Source organism: Leptonotus elevatus, chromosome 2, assembly GCF_054856555.1.
Source record: "Leptonotus elevatus isolate MCC_2025b chromosome 2, RoL_Lele_1.0, whole genome shotgun sequence".
NCBI lineage: Eukaryota > Metazoa > Chordata > Actinopteri > Syngnathiformes > Syngnathidae > Leptonotus > Leptonotus elevatus.
Window position 1 is genome coordinate 36,964,920 of NC_141240.1, and position 27,946 is coordinate 36,992,865.

The 27,946-nt window shown below is 38.2% G+C and overlaps 1 protein-coding gene across 2 annotated transcripts in view; it reads right to left on the reverse strand.

Annotated features, from left to right (window-relative positions):
- The window catches only part of cacna2d3a (calcium channel, voltage-dependent, alpha 2/delta subunit 3a), a 107,371-nt gene that overhangs the window by 66,616 nt on the left and 12,809 nt on the right, over nt 1-27,946 (reverse strand). For both annotated transcript variants that reach the window (XM_086068362.1, XM_086068363.1), the window contains exons 3-4: nt 16,633-16,749; nt 9,017-9,076 (exon numbers count right to left, since the gene is read on the reverse strand). In XM_086068362.1, the coding sequence (XP_085924488.1) occupies nt 9,017-9,076; nt 16,633-16,749 (177 nt within the window). The remainder of the gene's footprint in view (nt 1-9,016; nt 9,077-16,632; nt 16,750-27,946) is intronic.

Genomic DNA, 27,946 nt, shown 5'->3' on the forward strand with positions numbered 1-27,946 from the left:
TTTTGATGTTTAAATTCTAAATATTCAGAAGTTAGAATTCATGATGTTGATGATGATGATAACATTGGGGAACATTTATGGAGAATTGCAGGGGAGATCTGTCGAGTTAGATATTTATGCTGATGAGAACTGATTTTTTTATTCTGATTCCAAAATTGCAGTCAGTCTTTTTTTCTCGGACATCATTTTTTTTCTCTCCACAACTTACCCTCCAGTTAAGCAAAATTCCACTGATTAGCTGTATTAAGACTGTAGTTAGAACAGCTGATTATGACTGAACTGAGATCACTTTTGGATTCTGCACCTAAGAATTTGTTATGAACAGCTGTCTGACCAATCTCAAAAATAATGTAATGGGATTGATGTTTTCCTTTTTTCAAGCACTGGAGCTGGCTTGTCTGCAAAAGCAGGTGAACGGGATCAAGGATGTTTATATACCTCTGCCAAGCAAATGTGTCAGCTATTGTTTTCACACATTTTATTTAATTAGTTAGTCATTTAACATAACTAACTGCACACTGCAATATGTCCACGCAATGATGTTGGAGTAAAAGTTATGTTCTAGTTCGATCAAGAGCTGATGATCGCTCTGTGTCCATGCGCAAGTACAGCCTGATGGCAATTCGTGTCAGCGAGTATTATTTTCATAAAATTCACTAATGAAGGACCATCTTTTTGGATACAGTAACAGAGACCTCACTGCTATACGTTACTTTATGTTTACAAGGTGCCAATGCATTTTAAAGGGGCTGCCAATATCTACCTTTCTCCTTTTCTGCCTCTAACATTTGCTTCCCAAATCCTGCTCACTTAGTATTTGTTATTTTCAGTCCTCATCAACCACTTCCCCCTTTGACTCTTCTCAGAATTCAAACCATGTTTTCAGATTTCAATTTTGAATAATTTTCAGCTTTTCCGCCCTCCCCACTTATATTTTTTCCCTCTAAAATTGCCTCAACCCACTCCTCTACTCATGTTTCATTAACTTTATAAATTTCTAGTGTTTACAGACATATCTCAAAATAAGAAGGTGATGCATCTTTTTCTTCTTTTACACAACGTTAAAAACACACAAAAAGTGAGCATATAACTGAACATGTAATTATTTAATACAATCTAGTGCATCCTGGTGGGATAAAATAACTCCCAATAAATGCAATTTCTAACACGTCTTTAATTTTAAACAGTGACGAGATTTGAAACTATCTGTTAAAAGTATACAGTGTACAATGAGATGAAAGAAATACAACAAACAGTGCTTAACGAAGCTGTTAATAGACTTATTTAAATTCACAGAATGTGGGCTTTAATTTTGATTAAAATTGCATCCATTAGCCACAGAGTTCCAGCAGTTCTGGAGTGCATGTGGGCGTGTAAGTGTGTGCGTTTGCATCTGTGCAAGCTCCTGTGCACGTGTGTTCGTGCGTGCGCTTGTCCATGTGTAGGTGTCTGTGTTAAGTCAATTATGCAATTCCAAAAGTACAGTTAGTAAAGGAGTGCCCAGTGCCACTAATGCAGTCCCTGATCATGGTGTTAACAACCTGATCTTTATGCCGAAAGACCACATTTGCACCATCAGCACCCACTCAGTGTGGGCTAGAGAGAAGACGAGAGGATGAGGAGGGGTACAAGAGCAAGTAAATAGTGAAGCATATCTTACTTCCCTGTTTAAAAGGGACCTAGACTGTACTGATAAGTTTGCTTTATATTATTTATTTGGTCGATGAGATTCTTTATAAAAAAAAATAATTTCCAGTTTAATTAGGGGTGCACCGATCACAATTTTCTGGCCGATCACCGATCTCCGATCTTTTAAAAAGTCTGACCTGCCAATCCCGATTTTTCCGATCTCGATTATTTTCATAACAAGCAGCATACACCTTCAGAGTTCCAATCTTATTTTATTAGAAAACATTGAACAATATCTGTGAAATAATACAAACTGCAAATTAAGTAGCTCTCTGAAATGAAAATGAAAAGCCTATTAGTCATCTCAGCAGAAGAGGACAGTGGCTAACTTTTTCAGACCTCTGAGGAGGGAGATGAGATCGGTGGAAAAAAATCGGTTTATATTTAAGGGATCGGCCGATCACCAATCGCCCAAAACAAAGGAAATCAGGGCCGATAAATCGGTGCACCCATAAGTTTAATACATTTTGTAGAAACTTTATTTGGAAGTAAGGAGCCATTGTTATATATGTCACAACACATTCAGTGTGTAGTGACGTAAAATGGCGGCTAGCTCTCTGCCGAGCAATGTGAAATGCCTGTAAAGAAAGCAAGGTAAGCCTCCGTAGCGTTCCTAAAAAAACAACATGCGATGGAAGAGTCACCTTCTCCCACGCCGTGCTCTCATCATTCACCAGACGCATTCAAGAGTTTTGATCGTCCCTTTAGGAACGCTACGGAGGCTTACCTTGCTTTCTTTATAGGCGTTTCACATTGCCCAGCCGCCATTCTACGTTATTACGCACTCAATGCGTTGCAACGTAAATAACAATGGTAGTGTACGTCCAAATAAAGTTTCTACAAAACGTATTAAACTGGAAATTATTTTTGAAAAATGAATCTCATAGTTATGTTAGTAACAACCAAATAAATAATACAGAGAAAACTTTGTCGGGGTTCCTTTAAAAAATATATATGTTACACTTGTAAATTACATATTATTTAAGTTCTATACTTGTTTTGTTTTTTTCCGTCTTTTTTCTGATGGTGAAATGTGTAGATTCCTTTAACATTTTCCAAGCAATTTGCCACACTAAAGTTGAAGTGTTTGATGATTATTTTCATTGTGTCGACTGCAATAAATCAGATCAATCAATCTGTAAAGTGGTGGGATTATGAAATGAAAGCAATCTGTGAGGGCGCAGAGTCAGAAAATGCAAGATATTTAATCACTGAGTGCCTGATTTACTAAGATCCCAAACAGTGGTTGCTAAATTGTCTATCTGTGATGATTTTTGTTTCTGGCATGTCAAAAACTTTGATCTCTGTCACCTCTCATTTGCTGGCACAACTGCACATGCCGGTTTTCAAATGCCTTTCGGAGGCAGTAGGGAAAAGCACAAAGTTCAGAATTAGTTTCAGGTTGGATAAATCACATCACGCACTTATTTCACAATTGGACAGATTAGAAGATTGGTTTACCTGTTCAAATTTTCAGAAATGAATTGAAATGACCTGGATTTGTACCCAAATAACATAATATGAAAGATTTCCAAACTCATTTAAGAGAGAGAGAAAAAAATATATTTTCTTATTAAAAGTAGTGGTTAGAAAAATGAATGCCTCTAAAGATGCCTTTGTTCATATTTAGGTGCTTCTCACATCTGTCAGATTATAAATTTCTATATTCCTTTTTTGCAATTTGTTAAAGTTTTAAACTTAAACTTTTTCCACCTCAGCCATTAAAAAAAAATAAAACACGTGCGTATTTACACTCCAAGTACAATTGTTTTCTTGTGTCTAGCAGGTGTTCTTGTGTTTTCGCAATATCCGTTTTTTCGTATGTTTAGCACTTTAGCGAAGTGGAATAAAAGAAGCAAACAGTCTCTTGCAGTCCAAACCTTTACACAGATATGAAATATGTCACAGAATTTTGATAATTCATTTTTCAAGCGCACAGAAATAATAATTCAAAAACAAAAAGTCTATATTTCTTCATCTCATAAATGCAAAAGTTTCATGCACACACTCTATATAAACACACAACTATTTGCTGTTGGTTTCAGACACGCAGGGAAAAAAGCATAAAATTGAGTCAAAGCCACAAGGAGGAAAGAGATAGGGCACCAGAAAGAACCGTGACGCCGCAACCCTCTGGTGTTCACTTTCAACTTTCATCACTCCCAGGGTGTGGAAATATGACTGGAAAACAACTTGCGGCATGGATACAGGTAATTTGGGGGTAAACACAACAGTGTAAGAAATAACCTAAGGGAAAGCCAAGATTTGTGCTCAATGCCCTTCATTATGCAAGTATTTTAGTTAGTTAAAATATAACGTTTATTATTTGCGAGAGCTGTCAAACAATTACATTTTTTAAACAGATTAATCACATCTTAGAATTCTGATTAATCACGATTAATCGCCTAATAAAAAAGGGCTTTTTTATCAAAAAAAAATTCCCGCCAAATTTGAAGAGCACCGATTAAGTGTTAATTCTTTTTTACATTTAATATTATGAGGACATCTTCAAAAAAAAAATATCCACTGCACATGCTCATCCTCCTATTTTTCTAATCAGTTAATTACTTGCATAATTTAAAATGGAAAAAATATGACCCCGATATTTTGACATGAACAAATATTCTAAATGTGATAAGCAAACATTCATTAAATGCTTTACTTTAATGCATGAAATTATGTTTATTGCTCAAACACAACCTGTGCTACCTTAAACGTAGCCATCCGCTGTCACGCTAAAGGATAATCTATGGTCAAAATTAATCAATTAACGCTTTAGCTTTGACAGCACTATTATTTACCTTAAAAAAAAAACTTGTACTGCATCAGCTATAGGGTCTCTGCTTAGACTATTTTTTGTATATCCAAGACTGTGTAAAAAAAAATTCCATGAAACAAAGGCAAAAAGAAGGGTCTATTAATGTGCCAACACAAAGCCTCTGGTGTCTGTGTTTCAGTAGGCTTAACTGTCAGGAAATAAGGTGCTAAATTAGTACCGTTAAGGGTCCAATGGCTTGTCACTGGGATACCGTCAAGGATGTTCCTATTGTACCCCTTAAACAGTGTACATACATAGAAGTCCATGTATATATATGAATGGATTAACAATTGGCCCCTCACAGTTGAAGTCAAAGGACCATCTTATGTTGTTACTGTTACGGACAATTTCTGTTCAGTTTTTGCTGAAAACACAAATATCAGCACATTTGTTTTATGCCAGGGTCCCCATATGGAGTAATGAAAGGCCACCTTTAGTTTGCATCGACCATTCAGAGTATAATATCTCAGTATCGTGAATCGTGACTCACAGAGGTTTGGTTTACATTTTGCATCATATTTTTTTCCTGGTGGAATTTGCGTTTATTTCATTGTTGACGGTTCTGGCAACATGATGCAAATGAATCCTTGCTTATCACGCGTATGTACCTTACAAGCAAACATTTATAATCACATTCTTACCGATGCAATGTGCATGTCGTATGGCAAACACGGTGACATCTTCACTGTAGAAAATAACGTGAAAACGCCACAGAAAAATGTATGTATTCAAGTTAGGCGCACTTAGCGAGTGGTAACGTAAGATGGGTGCTGGCGGCTCCAATTCACGGCGGGGTAAATTACATTATTAGTCTATTATATAAACGTCTGTGGGTACATATTGGGACCCTTAGGATTGATACAAATTGTAGAGAAATACTTAATACGTACCTTAGGGGACATATTTGTACCCTTTACCTACAAAGGGGACTATCTAGACCAGTGATGGGCACATCATAAAATATCCGTTAGTAGCACTTGCACCTGCTCATCTCCATCAGAGAAGAAAATCAAGATAATGATGACCCTGCCAACATGGAGACGTATAGGCGAAGGGTCTACCATGCAGAGGTGGGCATTTTGTCAGTAATGGCGAACTGTCCTTCAGTCCGTCATTGTCAATTGGTTTAAAGTCCAACAGGTTTCCCATTGCTGGTCTAGACTACTGCACTTACAGCTCATTTCTTTAAACTGCATTCCATACAACTGTGGGCTCTTTCAAAATGGTCTGTTTGCCCATTTGGACCATTTGTGTACCTTTTCTAAACATAAATAGTACTTATTTGTACAGTACCTAAGGGTTCAATTATGCATCACAATGATTGTAAAATTTACCCCAACAGTACCTTTTTTTCTGACAGTGTAGGGGTTAAAAAAGGTTAATAACATATCTCTTAGAACTCCAAAAGTCCAATGTCGAACGAACAACTTTGGTAAAATATTGATATGAATAGAAAGACATAACACACTGTGACACTGAGATTGGGAACATTGTTGTTACACTGAGGTAAATGTCATTATTACTCATCATCACCATCTTTCAGTAGCCGAGGTTCTGTCCACAGGAAATTAGTGATGAACGTAATTACTGGATAATTATCTCTCCAGATGCTCTCTCGATTCAACACTGAGCCGTGAAGAGGAATTGCACAGGGAACAGGGAATGTCAGGACAGGTAACAACCAACAATGACTTGTCCGTACATACATAGTATCTATGTGGATATAGTATAAATATATGTACTTTTAAAAGGCATACAACTAGATTTGAACTTCCTCTGTTTTTGGTGTTAATAAGTATTTTTTACTCTTTTGCTCTGAATGTTTTCTAATTGTAGCTAATGTTTTGTTTACCGTAAAATTATATTATAGCATTGCTTCAGGCTAAAACGTACAGCATTCTGTGTTGTTGCATATACACACAGTATTGTATATTGAAACCACAATTTCAGAATGCAACACGTAATCATTTTCATAGAATTTGTGTGCGCCTAGCCAGATCAGTGGAGCAGAAGATGAACTGATTATACTGGCAGCACAGGTCAAATATGCTTTGATAAAGAAAAACAAACAAACTGGCAAATCGACAAGCATGAGGCCTCTTCTGTGCACTCCGTTGGAAATACCCTAGATATGATCACGGAAGAACTAAAACATGAGGAGTTTTTCTCCCCACCTCCAAGCGGGACTACATTTTCAGAAAGCAGAATTAGGCTTTGCAATTGGTTGCTTGTTGCTGTCCTCCATGGATGGTCTTCATTGGCCGCACAGGGCATGGGAAACTGCTCTATGCTTTTTCCTATTTACAGTGCATGAGCGTTGCGGGTAAAAGAGCGAGGGAGGGAAATCGGAGCAGATTACCGTGCCAATTTCTCTTGGAAGCAGAAGAGCTCTGGAATGGATAGATAAGGAAATTCCAAGCAAACCCCTGCCAGCCAATAGCCCAAAAAAAACAACACACAAATACACCCTGAATAGTGATGGAGGAGGTTTCACCCTACAGGGTGGATGGATATTTTTAACCCAGCTGGTGATAATTACCATGTATTATTCACCATGGTCTGCAATAAAAAGCGATATCAGAACTACCACCATCGGAGCAGTGTGACACAGGCACGCATACATGCAAATCTTTGCAGGTGTTGTGGAAAAACAACACAATTACAGTACATATTCACCCGGTTTAGCAGTTTAGGTCATCAACTGAAAGGAAAATTGAGGAAACTACCATTCAATTTATATTCAGTGGCAGGAAAACTGTTTGACTTGTTTCAAATCAGAATATCGAGTCTGTCCTGTTTAATGAATCAATCAGGTCCAGACAGTCCAACTGACAAATATGAGGCGTTGATCTTATTCTGACGATAAGAAGGCTAATATATTTCACCAGCTGTCATGTGAATTTTTTCATGCACATATTTTGACATTGTACTACTTTTTTCAGGGGGAGATGACTATGGCTCTTAAAAAACAAACAAACCTGTGTGTCCTTGTATATGCAGTGATCACTTCGTGAAAGGTAAGGCTACAGTAATGAAACTACTTAAATAGCTAAATAAAACTCTCAACAGATATTACTATGTGGAGCATAACAAAAAATAATTAAGAAGCACTGAGGAATAAGTGGTTTGGAAAATGGATAGATGAATGGATGATTTAAGGACATGCCAATACAGTGGTTATGTACAAAAACAAACGATGATCGACAATGAAACTATAATTCCTATTGCTGTGTCTTTCTCATTCCTACATTTTACACCTATGGCTGAGGCAATTCTCAAAATCTATAAAAATGGATTGTATGCAAAAAACTATACACCAATGTACTCATACATCTGCTCACACAAGGAAATTCCCAGTAAAGGCAAGTCGCAACATTGTTGAGGTCGTAGTTTATAGTAGTGCTTAAACAAAGAATGGACCAAAGCATGAGCAGAAAATACCTGAGCATTCACTCTGACACCATCAAGAGCTGAAAGCATCAACGCAAATTCACTGTCACAGCCATACAAGCGCTTCCCCAGACTCAAAAAGTAGTTGAGTAGCAATTCCTTCCAAGTCAGCTTTGCATCACATCCCCATTTAAACCTCAACTTCCTGCTGCGTCTCCTCCTACTTCTCCAAACTCCCTCCTGAGATGTGCACTAAGTCAACTAAAAAAAACATGACGAGCGCACAGCCACACACGCCAATTGCTATTATTTTGTCTCGCTCCCGCCGGCTCTCACACATATAAAGAAAAATTGCACTCTAAAAATTAAACCTGCTCAAATGGATTTGGGGCAGAACGGTGCAGGAAGTGGTTTAGTTAGTTTTCGAGCAGGGATATGACAGAGATGTCAAACTATTAATAATTCATGAATTATGAACATTCAATCAGCAAATAACATTCCGATTAATTGATGCTCCAGTGAGAAAATTGATGAGTTCCCTCCACATATCGTTTCATCTGTAGTAACTATTAGTAAAAATCAGCATGCCTTACACATGAAGCTGAAGATTAGGGTAGCATTTGTACGAGCTTGATCCTAAATACCTCAAATGCATTTTCTTTTTTTAAATTGTTCATCAACTCATCGCGTCCGACACGAAACTGGTTATTTGTCACATTCATTCCACTGATCAATATTCACCACCACCCCTCCTTAAAATGCACAGATGCTAAATCATGAATATACACGGCACATTTCCCTTTCAAATTCATATCATTAAGCTTTTCAAAAGTATGTGCATCTGTTGGCATGGTTACTTCTAGGGAACTGTGAGTACCTGTTAGGATGACAAACGCAAGCTGAAACATTTACTGCAAAAGAGGATAAGAAAGAGATGTAGAGGAGCAAACATTTTAAAAAGGAACAGCCTGCATGAGAATATATCTAATCCCTTCTTTAACGTTGTGTTTGTGCAGTTCTTTCGCAATTGTAATGCATGATTTGGGCTCTGACCAGTTTACCGGAACAAATAATGTTGCTAATGACTGTGTGTTGACAGCAGGAGTCATGCATGCTCACCTGCAGGTCTGGATCCTCCTCATGCTGTAAGTGGGCTTCCTCTGCCGCAACTACAAGTCTCTGGCGAGGTAGAAGACAAATTGGTGTTAAAGTAGAATACATCTAAATAGAATACATTTAAATCTAGACAAGACTAGACTAGCCTTGATTGCTGTTATATGAGCAGATATAGTGAAATTGGAGTGCAACTGCAGGATTTCCCCCCAAATTTTTTTTTAAATATATTTGAAATTGCCATTTAACAATAGAAAGTTATACCGTGCATATGTAATGCACCAACAAAATGTCAGAGCCAAGGGTGGTACCATAATTTGGGGGGCTTGTCCAGGAGCATTTATTCGGTGAGTAAGCTATAAAAAAAATTAAAAAAGCCCATTTACCTATTTTTTTTTTCCTTCATTTTTTTATTATAGTGTTTTGGTTGGCATATTTATATATGAGCGCGTCACCCCTCACCTGAATATCTTTTTGGCTTTAGCATGTTTTCTTGTAACAGTATAACAAATTGTATAGTGATTTTACCTCTGACTTTTTGTTTGTGTCACCCTTGGGGACCGAGAGTGATCCTTAACTCTTTTACTGACAAACGTTATCCAAAAAACAACACTTACAGTGCCAGTCGATTTCGAGCATTTTCACTCATCTTTCAAGGCAAAGTGAATATTGTGTGCTATGACTAGTTAAACATGGTGTATACCATATGAAAGATTGGATTCCATTATTTCATTAGGAAAAGAGTATGTTTCAACCTTATTACGTTCTTTAGTAATCACCATTTGAAAATAGGTAATTTGAGTCACATCAAGCAAAAATGGAAAAAAATGAGAAAACAAGCTTTTGACATTAATATTTTTTGTTTAGTGACGCTCTGTGAATTAGATTTAATGTGACAAACACTTTTCAATTCAATTCACCTCATCCTTGAAAACGTTCTATTTTCTGAGATCCGCAATGTTTTCATGTAATTCGATACACTGGGAGCCCATTGAAGAGATACAATGCTGCCATCTGCTGGCCATCGTTAGCGTGTGTTGTTAGATTATTCTAGTCCATACACAAAGCAGCGCTGCACAAGACGTTGCACTGGCCATTGAGAAAAAAAAAAATTGTTGACGTCAATTGACGTTATTGGTGGTATACAGTGGGCGTGTCCTTAACACCAATTGACGTTTCTGGCGGTAAGAGAGTTAAAGTGGAAGTCGACCTAAAACTTTTCTTGACAATAATATGTTATATGTGATCTCACTAGTTTAAACACAACATTCTGACTAATATTACATATTTGGAATATGAGTTATGAAGCAGTGGACAACTGGGGCTGGTAGAGCACTGTTAACAGGTATTTATTTTTCTGACTTCATCTCCCTTTGCCATTTTGGATATCATGTAATGGCATCTTAATAATGTGCAAAAAGTCACTTCACGGCTGGTAGTGCGAGATCAATACTAAAAGCCCTCAGGACAAAAGCAAAGCTGTGAGGTATTTGGCCATCTTGTGAAAAGAGGCTATTTTCCTAAATGGTTTGGCAGCAGATGTAATGGCCAAGTCAGAGTCAGTTGACGCCATAAAAACAAACTCAATCCTCACTTGGTGCTGTTTTACACATGTCCTCTCTACGGCGACTCGCACACTACCATCAGCTCCTAGCTGCTAATGTCTACTTATGGGTGACTGAGGGATTACACACATACACACACTTGCCCTCGCTGTCCATGGTTCACAGCTGGCTCTGGTCACAGTAATGCACTTTCCTTTCATTTCCATTCAAATGACTTAATTGGTAAAACTAGCGCAATTGCCTATTTTCACCTGTTTGCGTTTGTGTGTTAGCTATCGCTTGCTGGTTGATTTAGAATGCAAACATGCTATGTGAATTATGGCCCTTTTTTTTTTAAACACAGCAACACACCTGGCCATTGAATATTGTTGCATATTATTCTGCATATGGTGCCAGAGATATTCATAAATTATGTTGTGCTTCCAAACACCTAAATCCATCCTCTTCTATTTTAACCATATAAAGCCAGACATATATTAAATAATAATTACAAGACAATTTTAGCTTTCTATTACATGAGTACAATGCACTTAGCTTCACACTCCCAGCAAAATGTCAGGCGCCACCTGTAAAGTGGATGTCAATAGAAATACTTTTTTACTAGGGTTTTAAGTATGTGTGGGTGTTGAAGTGACCATATGCTACTGTGTTTTCCCCTTTGGAATGTTTTAAGACATTAGCCTTTTCAACAATATTCGGTAGCCATTTTTGCAAATGTCACCGTGTGTGTGCTTGCGTGTGCGTGTGTGTTTATATGCAACCGATTTTGACTGCGTGTGTGCATTTGACTATGAAAAATCCCACACTTTATGTTTGATTCATACATACAATTTCAACAGTGATATTCTCAAATAGAGTACTGTATCATGTTCATTTTTACAAATTGAAAAAATTTATTAAAATGTGTCAATATATGTATTATTAAAACATGCATGGGCAGGACAAAGCAAGCATCACATGCAGTAGGTGCGCTCTTAAAAACTCTTCACGCCTGTGAATTTCCTACCATTGAGCACTTTGGATGTGTTCATCTCTAAATGTGTGCTGACTTGGAGTGGGTAGAAGGTGTTGCATGTTCTCATATAATAATGGTACGTAGCATAATGCACATAATGTACATTCGTTTTCATGATTTTTTTTTTTAAACGTAGTCATTTCACATTGTATGATGTGATATGAAAATAACTATTTTAATATTACTTTTATATATATTATATTATTATTTAGATAATATTAATTTTAGTTTTTAAGAAATATCCTTGTGTTGCGTAGTGTTGTTCCTGATCTGATTTGGGCCAACCGGGCATAATTTCAGTCTCAAAATCATCTCACATGTCCGTCACTTTTATATATTATTACTTTCATGCCACTTTGGAGTAACTTAGTTGAGCTAACAAACAAACAATGAAAACAGAATCATCCTTCGTGTTAGTAATTACTGCACAGTACTTACTGTACAATTTTCTAAACTATTAGTTCCCCTTCAATGAAACACATTTGGACACACGTGGGCAAAAGCTTAGTGGTGACACAGAAACAAAGGGAACATGAAAGGGAAAACAGCATGTCCTGCATTTCATCATTTGCCTTCACTTCAAATTTTACAATACATTTTGTCGAAGGTTTTCTCTTCTCAGTTTTCCATGGATCTTTTCAATCGGTCCTGAGTGCATTTTACTTTGATGACAAATGATATTCATCTACTCTCTAAAAAGAAAGCTGTTGAACCAATTTAAGATTACAAATTGAATTTTTGACCAATTAAAAAAAAATGCTTCAATTGTTAACACATGATTGAATTAAGTTAATCCAAGGTGAAAAAAAGAAAACCTTATTCAAATACTACCCTGCAGGTGATGATACAATCGAAAAATTAAATATTCCTGCTGCCTTCTGCAATAATTGGACATTTAAGTTCATGGCAAAAGAAATTGCATTTGAAGTCATGTGTGCTTTTGTTTTTCACATATCGCCATGCATTCCCTTCTCACCGCTGGCAAGTTGAAGACGACAGAGAGAGCGACTGCCACAGGTAAAACAATATCAGCAGGTAAGGACTGATTGAAGTAAATGTGCCATTAAAGAAGAAACAGTGCTAAAATTTGACAGCTTCTTCAGTGCATAGTGAATGACTCAACTTCAAAGCGTGTTTGAACAGCTCCATTTTAACTTGGATAGCACACAGCAGTCACTGGTTCCTGCTAAGGACGTGTTTGTATAAAAATATGGACAGCTCATTTTTATTGTATATGCAACCGTGGCGGACATTAAAGTAACAACTACAAATTCTTAGATTTTGTTTGTTAAATACAACACAGCAGTCTTTAATTGTGATTACTTGGTGGATTAAAAAAAATAATAATAATACAAGGGAACACCTGTCCAAAATGCAATCAACCAAAACAAAAATGTAGAGTGCCGGTCTCGTAACCTTCCCAAACACACGATGACAAGTAGTAATATGACATACCATCACCCCTTCTTCAGATCAAAACAATTACTGTAACACACAATTAAATAAAATACTTTGTTTCACCCAAGTGCACTTTAAAAGAACACACGTATTACAGGTGCAGCCTTTGCCTCTCCGCAGGTGGCAGCGAGCGATAAAGAGGGGGAATTGACACAGAGACCGGGAGATAACACCATGATGACGGACAGGGCTGAGCACCTGCACGGAAATTGAATCTCTGGAATGCTGCATACACATTACCGGAACAAAAGGAAACAACAGATATGAGGGAGAGAGAAAGAGAGAGAGAGAAAGAGAGAGAGAGAGGAACCAGACAAAAGAGAGAGGGATTTTTGAGGACAGCTGCGAGTGTGCATGCTAGGCTTGACAGATGAGACTTTTGCTAATATAGGCAGAGGGAAATTGGATAGAAAGTGAGATGAAGAGAGAGGACTTGCCAGGGACTTCCATTGTGGGTTATTCACTAATAATTCAGTGAAAGGTGAGAAAATTTGAAAATGAGAAAGGTGGCAACGAAGTATAATAATAGCTCCTGATGAGGAGTAATTTCTCCATCCATTTAAATCAGGGATAGGCAACTTAAAATGCTTGAGTGGAGGGGAACACAATTTTGTATCAGTAATACTGGGGGAAGGGGGGGGGGCACATAAGACCACACACTTCTTAACCAGATGAACGACAAAAATGCTATTTTAAATTTGGACAAAAAATGTACTCTTAATATATTTGATACATTTTTCAATGTACGTATAAAAATTCCGCTATCCTAACCTAAACCAACAACATAAGCGTACAACAAATTAACCGCATACTGTGTAAAGAAAGGACAGCATAAAACTGCTGAACAAGACACCAGCATTAACTGCAAGAACTCATTTTGTGCATTTTTTCGAAAAAATCAACTCACTGAAAATGTCAATATTATTGAGGTACTATGTTTGTTGCGCATATCATTCTAAATCTGAAACAACAACAAAATGATTAGGCCTACTCACATTGCAGTATAGGGCAGAATAAGACCCGGTGTAAGCGCATGCAACTAAGATATGTCTGCCATCTAGTGGTGAATTGTGATATTACAACTTGTTTGACATATGCAGAATTGTATATTCGCGAATTTTTATTTTAGTTTTTTTTAAATATTTGTTCATATTTGGGATTTTTCTATCTGTTTTTTGTTAGTTTTTTAATTAATTATTTCTTTTAGGCCACCTCCCATAGGCCTTTCATGGAAAATGTGTATGTCTTGACTATTATTCTACGTTGGTTGAATAATTCTTTGGGTGTAGAAAAAAAAAAGTAATCGAAAACTTTTCTTTTCCACATTTCCAAGTTAGTTAATTCTTACTTTTTTTCCCCAGTCATCTATAATGGTGCTTCCAGTTGATCAAATACCACCAAAAACATTAACCCTTATCTTGCAATACAAGTGCATTCAGTTAAATGGTGTCATTATTTTGGGAGAAATCCCTATCAGTTTCCAACATTGGACTTTTGCTGAAAGTCAAGCTATTGTGCCATCCTGGCAGGTACAGATGAGCATATAGTATGACCTTGGCATTATGAAGCCAGAGAATCCATGAGCGATCTTTTTATTTTTATTTCTATTTTCATTTGCATGCTCAGTGAGCAACTGTCTTTTTCCAGCATTCAATCAAATTTGTATTTAATTGCAATCTTTTTTTTGTCATGCAAGTAATAATTGCATACAAATAAAAGATCTCAAGTGGGTGTTTTTTGTTTTTGTTATGACTGCATATGAACTACGTAATCCGCAGTCAAGATTGTTGCTCTCAGTGTCAATGTGTGCATCTTTTTACATTGGTGTTAATTGACTATAGCCTGACTGTATCTCCTCTCACAACATTTACTTCACACTCCCAGTCCCCTGAGATGAACAATTATCAGGCCTTCTGCATCCAGGCAGAGGGCTTGAGAGGAGCCATTAGCCCACAGAGTCCTTGTATCTTCAGGGGTTTAACGCACTCTCCAGGAGATGACACACAAAGAGTCGCAGTATGTTACTGAACTCAATGCGTCTTATCAGTGAGCTCAAAGAAAATGACTCTTGTCAGAAGGCACATTTATCGCCCAGTGGCAACAGACTCAAAAGACACGTCCGTAATAAAAAGACAGTTATGTAAGTGAAACAAAGTGAAAATTATAATAAGGGTTTAAGCATTTGCAAAATTGTGTTTTTGATATCGCAACTCAGCACTTGATGCTTTATTTTTAATTTAAGCCCCATTTAAGGAATTGTGATCAAGAAGATTTAGCTTCAGGAAGTTGTTGATAGTTTTGCGATTTCCTTGTGCAACAGGAAGGTTCCAGACATGTACTGGATGTAGCTACACAAGTGGTCAAAATCATAGACAAGCCTGCCGTGATCTTTATTGTGTACACATGACACAAAATAGGGGGGGGGGGGGGGGGTTTCTTATATGCAGTATATTATGAGATGTGCTTTTAAAATATTACTATACCGTAACTATCACACTCAAATGTCAATCACCGATACTGAATTAACTTTGCCTAGCCCTTCTTGGTGATGCTGGTGCACACACACTCGTACACTCAACCATGGGTTATCCGTCTATGCAGAATATATTCACAATACTGCATTTGTAAATGTTATGTTTGTGAGCGCATCTTCACATCTGTGGATGTGTTTGTGTGTGCTAGTTACTGTGGTTCTGGATGTGTCCTCCTGTAGCTGCAGGTGATAGATCCTATCAGTACAAAATGGTACTGGTAGCAGAAATTAGATTTCTCCGGGCGAGTCTGGCTCAAAATAGAATGTTGCTAGATTTTTCCTGTTGAATGCAGTACAGCCAACATAGCGCTTTTACTTGTATTTAATGATATTATGTATTTGTTTATATGCTTGGATTTACTATGTATACAGATTGCTATGCTCATCTGTTGCATATTTTTTTGTATATGTATGGATATATTTTTTGTAATATGAATAGTAGGGATAGTTGTATTTTATCTTTATCCATTTTTTTCTCATTTTGAATATGTAAAAAGAAAAATCTATATTTATTAACATCGGCTGACATGTTATGCTTACATTGTGATGATTTTCTCAGCCCTATTTCCAACTTCATATTTGTTAGTTTTATTTTGCGTTTTTCTTCATTTATTCCAAATAAATTGTCAATTAGAGTGAGCTGCTGTCTGTTTGGTTTTTAAACTTAAATTATCTAAGGCAGAGTGACTGCTCTGTTGAAATAAACGAAAACATTTTCGTTAAAATTGACAATCAGACATTGGTTTAACAGAAATGTTATATGTATAAAAAGTACTAGTGGTATTGGTATCTATGAGTACTCGAGTTGAGTAGTTATACTGGTATTGGTCAGAGCAAAATAAATAAATAAATAAATAAATAAATAAATAAATAAATAAATACACGGTATAAAACATCCCTAAAGGATCACTAAAGTAAATCAACCTTTCCCACTCTGTCACCTTTCGCCTATTTGTACACATGCCTAACTGTACATAGTTGAGGTAGATCAACTGAATTAAATAAATGTGTTATGCTGTCTTTATCAGCTTTGGTAAAGTATGTGTCTTACCTTCATTGCCTGGGCTTTCTTGTGAAACATCTCTTCCATGCTCTCAGCCAGCTTCTTCACTAGACGCAGCCCATCAATCTCCTCCACACGCACAGTCCTGTCGAACTCTTTGTATTTCTGTAAGGGGGAAAATGGTGCACCATTACCATTAAACACCATTGCGAGAAGATTTGCAGTCTCTTTATTGATACTATTTTTATTCGTATCAGACAAATTAACTCAACAATTAGATATATCACACTGTAATTGAATAGATGCGAAACTTTTGGGGACATAACTAAAACTCAAAAACTAAAAACTGCATATTTCTGTACTGTCTTAAGTGTCCACAAATGTCACTTTTTTTCCATCTTCATCTACATGTACTATATACAAAACCAAGCAGCTCAGCCATGAAATTTATCAGCCACCTTCACATTTTTAACAACCACATAGCAAGTAGCAGTGACACACCACTTCCCTCGCTTACTGCCACACACAGAATCCTATAATCCCACTAAATAAATCCATTCACACACGCTTGCCATAAGCAGCACCTTAACTTGGGACAGTGACATTAAGTCTGGCTAATTCCAACAACCATACTTGCCCCACACACATTTAGTAGTTAAGTAAAACAGACCTATGTCCCCATAATATGAGGAATATCTGATCACATTTACATACATGCACACTCAGAGCATGATCTAAGCAAGGGAGTATATACCACACGATTTTCTCAAATATGTGCAAAGCTCCTGGTAGAGATTTTTCACTCGAGGGGATTAAATGGAAGATTACGGTCATATCATACGGTGTGCCCTCCTCTCTTCTCGGCACATGCTCTTCGCTGCTCCTGCACAGTGCCAGACAAAAGAGCAGGGTGACGACAGGGACAAGTTCGAGGGAGGATAGGAAATGGTCCGACAATTTTTAAGATTTTAGTAATTGGCTGAGGGTGAACAGATTGTTCTCAGCAGAAAATAGGACGTTGTAATGCACTACACTTGGTAGAAAATTGTGGCTCGCTTGATTTTGTTTAAACTAATAGAGGATTTGTAAAGATTGAACCCTAATCATATCCACATGGACAAATATAGTACATTATGGCCAAATGTAGGGTTTTCAGGCATGTCCATTATGTTTGTGATGTGAATAGAACACCGGTTCTATTTTAGAACTGTTCTTAGTAATCTTTTTCTTTTTTGATAGCTTGACCATTCCGTTTATCAAGTCCTCTTAGACTAGGGGTGGGCAAACTAAGTCCTGCAGGTTTTGGATGTTTGCCTTCTCCAACACAGTTGACTTATGATCAGCTCATCAGCAAGCTCTGCATAAGCCTAATAATGATCCTGTAGATGGAATCAAATCAGCTTGTTTTGGAAGAGATAAATCTCAAAAACCTGCAGTACTCCGGCCCTCGATGACCGAGTTTGCCCACACCTGTCTTAAGCCATGTACACACGTAGCAGGGAATTTTTTAAAACAAATATTTCCCGCCTCTGGGTTTAGAAAAAATTGTCCACACCACCACGTTTGTAGAAAATAAAACATTCACAGCTAACCGCATTAATGCGTTTTGATGTACGTTCATAACAGTGCTAGAGGTGGCAACAGTTCCCCAAATCCTATCCAATCAGAGTACGCCTCCGCCTGGCAACGCCACTTCCACAAATTGGGCCTACAATAAGATGCATGCCAAGCCTCTAGGCGGCAGTAGTTAGCCAAATACTGCTCGTCTCTTGACGTCACTTCACCATACGTCACACAAGCACGGAGTGTCAGCTGGTGATCTGTATATAAGCGGATCAGCGCACACAAGATTTTATTTCTATTTTTTTTAAATATTCTTGCGTGGGTTTTCTCCGGGTACTCCGGTTTCCTCCCACATTCCAAAAACATGCATGGCAGGTGAATTGGACACTCCAAATTGTCCATAGGTGTGATTGTGACTATGGTTGTTCGTCTCTGTGTGCCCTGCGATTGGCTGGCAACCAGTACAGGGTGTACCCCGCCTACTGCCCGAAGCCAGCTGGGATAGGCTCCAGCAACCCCCGCGACCCTTGTGAGGACAAGCGGTACAGAAAATGGATGGATGGATGGATGGATATTCTTGTCAACAGTCAATTGAGTACATCGGAGCAGAGACGAAAACAGAGAGGATAAAATACCAAATCTTAAAAAGCTTCAATTGTCTTTGTTTTAACAACTTTTTTTTCCCACTCGCTCACCACACACACACACACACACACACACACAGGCTGACACAAATAAATCTAATGTTACGGTGTGTGTGGGGTGGAGGACCTAAATGCAGGAAACAGGGAGGCGAGGCAGGCTTGCAGGAGGTTGGAAGAAAAAAATGATTTTATTTCCCAAGAGGACAAACCAAGAGGGAAACAAGGGACGTGGAAAAACTACTGTTAACCAAAAGACCAAAAATCAGAAACAAAGTAATAAACAAAACTCACTAGACTAACCAGGGCAAGGACAGGACAAATGGCAGACTGAGAAACACCCACAAATGATCCAACAAAGAGTGCAGGGAAGGAGGGAACTAAATAGGAGAAAACTAATGAGACAATGACAAATACCTGGACATGACACAAGGGGCAGAGGGTGCTGACTGGACAACAATGTCATGATCTGAGCTGTCAGGCTGCGCTCAGTTGTTGTTTGTTGTTGTGTTGCAGTCACACACACAAACTCACACAGCTGTTTTCATTCATGTAATCAGTCGGCGTATTTAAGAGGCAGTCCAACCAGCGACTGGTTGTCAGACGATTCACTTGCCCATGCCTAGTCTCAACTGTTTCTCGACCTCGATTCTCGTCTCGCATTGTACCACAATCTTGCCTTGCCCTTGTAAGTTTTCTAGTATAGTGATTTTTGTATTTTGCCTTTTGCTTGTTTGTGCAGCAGCAATGCCTCTCATAGGCCACCCGCTGGACTGCTGCGGCCCCTGCCTGTCCCGTCTGGGCCTTGGTCCTATGTCTCTCTGGACTTTATCACGGGCTTGCCAGCTTCCCGAGGAAACACAGTCGCTTTGACCATAGTGGACCGGTTCACGAAGATGGCCCACTTCATCGCCTTGCCTAAATTGCCGTCGGCCTTGGAAACCGCCAACCTCCTCATCAGTCACGTCTTCCGGCTCCATGGCATCCCCCTGGACATCGTCTCCCCCCTGGGCCTCAGTTCATATCCAAGGTCTGGAGGAAGTTCTGCACGACCATGGGAGCTACAGCAAGCTGGTCCTCCAGCTACTATCCCCAAACTAATGGACAGACGGAACGGTCCAATCAGGACCTTGAGGCCACCCTCTGATGTTTCTGCCAGAGCCATCCCACGTCTCGGTCTACACCCTTTCCTTGGATGGAGTACGCCCACAACACACTCGTCTCCTCCGCCACTGACCGCTCGCCGTTCATGGCAGCCTATGGGTACCAGCCTCCGCTGGAATCTGATTCACTAATTTTGTTTATGAATTTCCATCCCATGTGGCGCGTGAGGACACCTCAGATTTTATTTAGGTGCATTTGCACCTAATTTGTGCAGCTGGAGAAAAAAAATGCCAATGTGAACACAATAAGCTAATAATAAACCATATTTTGTAGGATATGCAACTACGTACAGTCAAAATTGAAATGCCACCCAAATTTTAGAATGCAGGAACACACAAGCCTGAACTCATAAAATATATATTTTTTTAATTACAAATTGGAAACAAAAATGTTATAAGTACAAAGTTAATATAAAAGAACAGTTCAGGCATTTAAATGTACAATCAGACAGGCTACAAACAGTTTTACAACAACCAATAGCATCAATGTTGAGGCAGTATGTGGGCCTGAAAGAAAGAACTGCCAATTAAAAGAATTAAAGGCTGCTAAGAAGATGAGATTTTTAGAGCAATTACAGAGATTAGAGGAAAGTGAGTTGGATTCCCGAGGGCAATTTTTTAAGGAGTCAAACTTGCAGTATGATGGCAGGTGAATAAAACTTGTGTTTGTAAATGTTCCGTTCTTCTAGGGATGTCTGTCTTTATCTCTGTATTACGGCAAGGAATTCCCTTTCTAAAGAGAAAAAAAAGTTTCTTTGAAATGCACTGACAATCTACCGGCCAAATTGTGTTTTGCTGGCTCCAAATAATCCTCCATAGCAAGATTCAGAAGGGAAGGCATAAAAAAAAAAAAAGAACCATGTTCTTCAAGATGGCCTGGTGAAAGCACTTTTTTTTTCCTCCCAAACGCTGACATGGAACAGTGCTGCAAAGTATATGCTTGCACTTTCAGGCACATTGTGACTGATGACTCAGCAGGTAAATTGCGGCAGATTCAACCATGTGAAATCACGGTAATAATCCCCCTTACTGGGTGACAACTGCAACAATTGACTACGGAGTGTGGGTGGGGTTAGTGTTGGGGAGCGAGGCTGTCAAGCCAGGTTTTAGGACATTGTCTACTTCTGCCTTAAGCATTGTCTACTTCTCACAACAAAGCATTTGTTTAGTCTTTTCCGCTACATTCATGCCTACAATAGGAATCCTGAAAGTATTCCATATTTGCTAGAAGCCAAGCCTATAGTGCTACAATTCTGCCACAAAAATAATCGTAAAATGGAGGAGACACTGAATGTGTGCAAACTACAAGCAAATGAAGACAACGAACAAAACAAGAAATTTAATCACATCACAGAGGGAAACTATATTCTATAGTATACCGTCACAGTTACCATTTCACTTTACCAGCACAGTAAAAGAGTGAATGCAGCAAGATTTTTAAAATTCTCATTTCTGTGCAGCATATTAATGTTAGCGGAAATTAAGTTTGTTTAGGGAGGAAAATGCTTTTCTACTCAAAAATGGTGAATCACTTAAATATCTGTTCAAATTGTGGACTGCCTTTCCCGGTAACTTATCACATTTTACCCAACGTCTTGGTCAAGAACCCCTGCAAGATTAGACCAAAAACCTCGTTAATCCATGCTAAAATGATCTCATAATACACTCCTTTTCATTAAATTTGCAAGAAAGATTGATGGATGCATATTGTCGTCAGAAAGTACTATGTTTGGATGGCCCTTACGTCTCTGTACGTGTGGTGTATCTAAGTGGAGCGTGCACATGCATAAAAGTATGCAGTTCATTTGAACATACGCCCGGTTGTAGTTATGGGAATATTCGTCAGGCTAACGATGTCCTAGCAATGGGAATGTTTGTCCAGCTAACGCCTCACCGTTGGCCAGCTAATGCCGTATTAGTAACAAAGTACCTGAGATACAAACTATCTTAGCGCTAGCTAGCATGATGCTCGTAGCAACATAGATGGATTTAAAATGGGAGCAAAGAGAAAAAGCATCCATTTCTCTGCCATTGGCCAGGGTTCGGCACAGGATCTTTGAGGTTAAAGCAAGTTATTGGCTTTGTAAGCATGTGTAAGCATGTGATCAAGACAAAGCACTACATAAGTGCACCCTATTTACCATATTGGTAAAAATTGGATTTTTCATTTGTTGGTGTGTGTTTTTTAGGCAAAAGTATATTCAGTCACGCATTAGAATTGATTCCGTCATTCAGTGGCTTATTTCAATTCAAATAGCAAATGCACATCTCAGAGCTCTAATTGGTTTTGTTCCAGACATCTACACTGAGAAATAACATGTCTCAATATTTTTGAATGTAGGATTGACTCTAAAATTAGTTAAATATTATTAGTCATGAAGTGCACACACTTATATGCTTTGGCTGCAGTAACTTGTGTTAAAATGGAGCATCTGTTCATGTTCACCAGTCAAGCAGGATGCCCTGCTGTGGAGTGTGGCACAAAATTATATTTTGTCTCGCTTGCCAGTCAGCTGATGAAAGCAAATAGTATTTTACCATTTGCACAGAGCCACTGTTCGCATGGCATGGCTTCAGTTTGCGGACACTGGTTGGGGCGAAATCAAGCCATATTGTGTTAAAATACAAAGAATGTTTTATTTTCATCATTTGTTGGGGTTTATTTGTGAGCTATAAACTCAACAGGACAACACTAACATTTATTTGTGGAAGAATGTTGGTTGTGACATCAGGTGACAGAAATTCAATGTTAGGATAAATATATGAAGAAAAAAAACTACTAAGCCGCATATGAAGTAAGATGGTGATTATGGATAGATATACCACTTGCATTGTTATTTTCAAAATAAAACAGATTGTAGTGATTTCAAGGATAATTTCAAGGGTATTTTTTCACATCTTCAGCAAATGCAAACGATATTTTGACAATATTGCTAATTTTAGACAACAATCATGACATGAAAAATGTATATTGTTTCCTCTCTAAAAGAGATTTAATATGATCTTTTTACACGTACTTTACAATTAGGATGACCATTAAGCAAGGTGGTGAAATCCTGGAAGTGTGATTCAAAATCTGAACAAATTAGAGCTCAGGAAGAACTCTGTTCGAGAGCTGTTCCCTCCCATTTGCTCCATTCAATGTGGCGTGTTAGCGCATAGACAAGCGAGTTACATCATATGCATCTGTGACAATGTGCATTAGCCTCTTGGGATTTGAGGATCAAGTGATTAATGGGCAAAACTTCATTTCACACGACTGAACCCCGATCTCCCAAATCCCAGCTCATTTAACGCACCACTGACACTCACTTCATCCAAGCCCATTTTTACACAATCTCACAGTTGTTTGATTCCTTTACAAATCCCGATCGAAAATGTGAGCAGAGGCATGTCAATCGAACCACTTGTTTATCATTACATTTATTTCCTCTGTGCTCCATTATTAACAAGTGGCCAGTTATATGGATTTCTTGATGGAAATGAATTGGAAGTCAGGAAAAGACAAGTTACACAGGCCCATAGATTTAAACCTGCCACCTCCCTCAGTGTTGCATTAAGATTGTCAGTACAGTATACTTCAGGTCATCAGCGGGGTTTTTTTTGTCAGAACCTGTTTCCATTCAAGACAGATTTCCTTAAAAAAAATAAAAATAAAAATAAAGCATTGTAGTGGATTACTTGCATTTTTAGAGTTTAATGCAAACAAACTATTGTTTTATTACAACATGACTGAAAGTTAAGCAAAAACTAAAGTATTATTGTTTTTGTGGCAGGCATAACAAATAAATTCTCTTGAACTGGATGTCAAACCTGTGCATCCAACTGTTTCAATTCATACAACAGAGTAAGTCATGGCTAATAGCCAATACAGCAAATGTGTGTTCAAACACAAAAGTCCAGAGTTCACATTAAATCCATTTATGACTAAAGACAAGATCACCATTTAAGTATGCATACTTTTTCTGTTATTTTTGTTTGTTGGTTTACTGTAAGGTTTTTCTTATGTAAAACAAATGACTTGGCTCCACAGGTTGGAAAACAGTGATCAACTAATTACTACTTTCCTAAATACAGACTCAAGTTATTAGATTAGTTTTATATGACGGAGATAGATAGACTATGATGCGTTATAATTCATATCCAGAAGGGACAAAGGAGTGATTATTACGTTTATAATATCTACCTGATGAGCTGTTGCTTAAAATAACTTCTTCCGTCTCTTCCTTCATAGGACACGTTTCTCATTTTTTGACTCAAAACACCACCACAAACATGGAAACGAAACAAACAATATGCACTTTAATGGCAGACTTTCAGCTTTAATTTGAGGGGATTTTCATCCAAATCAGGTAAATTATTTAGGAATAGTAACAGGAGCCGGCTAGCTGCAGACTAGCATCGCATATTCTCGGGTTAAACTGTTTCTGTGATATTCAAAACACCTCAGTCACGAACTTAGCGATTTCCAGCGAGTTGTAATTCTAAGTCATCCGTTTTAAGCACCAGAACTCTTGCGCTGGATATGTAAGCCGTTGTGATTTGAAAATTGCATTCTATTACATTGCGATGTTGATTTTAATTTGATTAATGATTCAGCCGTACATGGCTCAATAAAGGTTGGGAAACTGCACTAGTGTGTATACTGTAGGTTAATTAATACGCACATTTATTGCTCCATGCTCAGAACAAACATCTTGAAGTGTCATTGTATTGTATAGAGCAACATTTTACCCCCCCCCCCCAAAGCCATATTGGTAATTATAATTTCATCATTTAGTGTAGGGCGAACATAGAGAACATGGGGCGATAATAGAGACCCAAAGGCGTCACCTTGTTCCGGTTCATTTGGTTTTCAGACATTTTTTTGTGATCAACTGATGTGTTGCTGAGAGAGCAACCACGTGCAGATGACAACTAAACATCGACAACATAATGTTGCATTCCTACAAAAGTGGGCGGCAGGACTGTGAGCACTAACCCAGGTGGCAAACCACTCCCGGATCACAGGAACTCTCCGAAATAGCAAATCATTGCTCTGCCCTCCTCCTTTCAGAGCCTCCCCCGTGTGGCAGGCGACAAATTGTTCCCTCAAAAGAGGAGCGCTGACCGGAGACGAAGTGGAACAATTAATTTCACGCTTGTCCTAGCTGCCTCGAAAGCACGTTGGGCCAAGTTCGTATCTGCTGGCACAGAAACGGAGGGTTGCAGAAATCCATCACACGGGGAGTACATGTAACTTACACACATACTGAAAATGCTCAATACCCCGATAAAGCTCAATGATCATCATCAGCTTTTTTTTTTTTTTTGCATGACTGTTCCACATTTTAGAATCTATCAGAAGGATTGAGTTGCATTGATTTGTGACAGAATGCACAAATGCATGATGCAATTTGAAAAAACTTGCATAATGCTTTGTTACAATCAGTGATATACTGAGAGGTTGTCTTTTTTGCACACATTCGGGTGATCCCTTTATTATTATTTTATTTTTTTTCTCTTTTCCTCTCCCTTTATTTTCATCCCATTGTATACTGTATCTAGTGCTGTCAAAGTTAAAACGTTAACTCATTGATTAATCACACAAAAATGACCCCATTAATCATGTATTAACTAAGATTAATCACATTATTATTTTGACCGCAGATGGCCCTTTAGCTTGACAGCAGATGGTTACGTTGAAGGTAGCACAGATTGTGTTTGAGCAATAAACATAACTACATGCATTAAAATAAAGCATTCAATAAATAGTTGTGTTGTTCAGAATAATTGTTCATGTCAAACTACTTGGGTCATATTTTTATAAAAAAAAATTATTATGCAAGTAACTAACTTAATAGAAAAAGAGGAGGACGAGAGTGTAAAGTGGATGAAAAAATTTAATTAAATGTTGAAAGAATGAATATATAACAGGTGTTCTTCAAATTTGGCGGGGATAAATGTTGATAAAAAAGTCGTTTTAATTAAGTATTTAATCGCAATTAATCAAAATTCTAAATTGTGATTAATCTAATTAAAAAGTAATAATAATCATTTGACAGCTATAATAAATACATGCATTAAAGTCAAGCGTTCAATAAATGTTTGTGTATGACATTCAGAATATTTGTTCATGTCAAAATATTGGGGTTAGGGCTGCTCAATTATGAAGAAAATATTAATCACGACAAAACAAAGAAATGTTCAAACATCAAAAAATTAAGACAAACACATTTATTTGGAACGCTATAATTATACAAGTTGCTTTTTGATGAAACAAAATAGGTGCAAATATGTAAATTTAAACAACTCAAACACCTCAAAATTAGTATGTTTATGATTATGCTGATTTTGTAATTGTGGAGTGTAATAATTGAAATTGTAATTTAATTTTGATTAATTACACAGCCCTAATTAAGGTCTTCTTCTTCTTTTTTTAATTATGCAAGTACTTAACTGATTAGAAAAAGAGGAGGATGAGAGTGTGCAGTGGATCAAAACATGTTGAAGACGTCCTCATTAAATGTAGAAAAAATTAACACATAACAGGTGCTCTTCAAATTTGGCGGGCAATTTTTTTTGCTAAAAAGCCTTTTTAATTGAGTGATTATCAAAATTCTAAGATTTGATTAATCTGATAAGTATCTCTTGTTAATTAATAAGATGTAGACCTGTAATAAACTTCTAAACAATCGTCTTCAAATGAGTTCTGATTTTTGTACGGTGTGTGAGGGGGGGGGGGGGAGAAAGCTGCTCCGGGGCATAGAAAATATTGAAAAGTGTTGTCTTAAAGTAATAACAAGACATTCAAATAAAATGTGTTATTAAAACTACATGAGGATTCAGTAGTTCATATGCTTGCTTTAACCATGTCAATATGTTGTGTCTCAAGTGGTCTTAGAGTTACCTTACATGAAAAGAGCCCTAGGAAAAAAATTGTATTTGGTTCTGTTTGAACTTCATTTTCAGTAGTCCTTCAGCAGAAACTGATTATAGCACATTCTGGCTTGTGTGAAATTACTTGATATTTCCCCAAAAGCACTACCAAAGGTCGCCAACATATGTCGCCCCCAACCAAGCCGCCGACCCCACCCCCAGCAACCGCCAGCACCCCAGCCCCGACCCCCAAACCCCGTGGACCCCCGTACCCAAGCATCGGTGCCGGAGAGGGGCCGGACAGCGGAGCGGAGAGGGCACCCGCGCCCACCCCACCTCCCGCCACGTGGAGGGACGGAACACCGGGGGCAGAAGGGGACGGGCGGCACCCCCGGCCGCAGGCCAAGCGGGAATCTGTATTTGTTATTCCAAACGGGAAAAAACTTTCAAGAATGTTGGTGAGTGGGGATCCCCGAAATATACACGACAATCATGTAAACATTTAATCTGTTAGTCTCACACTTTAATGTAACAATTAAACGTTAATAGTAACATTAACAGCAGCAGATCTGAACAGAACCTACAATACAGGCTGCTCTTCCACTGGACCAAAACCATATTACTCTTTCTTTTAATTTGAAAAATATGCACCAACATCCATTAAGCTGCAAAGCCACCCAGATCTCCTGTGTGTGTGCCCGAGTGCGCATGTGTGTTCCTGCCGATTTAAAGGCCGCCTGAGGCTTATTGAGTGGAAGCGTAGAATAACAGCTGTACACTAACATGCGCGTATGCCGGCGTGGAAGGCCTCGTAGCATTGCTGCTGAAGGAGCTCGGAACGTTTCCCAGTGTACACGGCGTCTGTTCGGTATGCACCATTGCCCGTAAGAGTGGAAGCCAAATTCATGCCCTCTCTCTAATGGCTGACATGTCCTCGCATGAAATACCATCGTAATGGCCCCTCATCGACACGCATGTACTCCTGTTGGCTTTGGCAACTTTTGTGGGAATTTTTTTTTTTTTCATTTTTCAAACAAGTAACAAAATCTTTGTCCACATTAAAAGACATATTTGCACAAGAGCAAGCCATTGATTTTGAGAGACATGACACATTCTTCAGGCGATATCTGTTATGTC